We start from the raw sequence: 348 nt of genomic DNA on the forward strand, positions 1-348 counted from the left end.
ATATATATATATATATATACACATATATGTACATACACACACATACATTTATACACACGCACACATATATATATATACATACATACATGTGTGGGTGTAGCTCTCAAGCTGAAAATAGTAAAAGAATACCCCCACACACACACTTAGATTTATATATATGCATATACATATATATATATACTTACCCTCTACTTATGTCTGTCAGTCTATCTATCCAGCTATCTAATTATCTCTAAATATATATATATCCGTCTTTCATTACAGGTCCTGTAAATCTCAACCTGTTCAAGGATGACAAAACCTGTGCCAAGCGCTGTATTGGTAAGTTATCTTAATGTATGTGTGTGT

At 31.3% G+C, this 348-nt stretch overlaps 1 protein-coding gene across 1 annotated transcript in view; it reads left to right on the top strand.

The window, feature by feature from the left end:
* The window catches only part of LOC106870584 (vitellogenin-like), a 19,111-nt gene that overhangs the window by 12,795 nt on the left and 5,968 nt on the right, over positions 1–348 (top strand). The window contains exon 2 of the mRNA XM_014916714.2: positions 265–321. Within this exon, the coding sequence (XP_014772200.2) occupies positions 265–321 (57 nt within the window). The remainder of the gene's footprint in view (positions 1–264; positions 322–348) is intronic.

The sequence above is a fragment of the Octopus bimaculoides genome, chromosome 28, assembly GCF_001194135.2.
Source record: "Octopus bimaculoides isolate UCB-OBI-ISO-001 chromosome 28, ASM119413v2, whole genome shotgun sequence".
Lineage (NCBI taxonomy): Eukaryota > Metazoa > Mollusca > Cephalopoda > Octopoda > Octopodidae > Octopus > Octopus bimaculoides.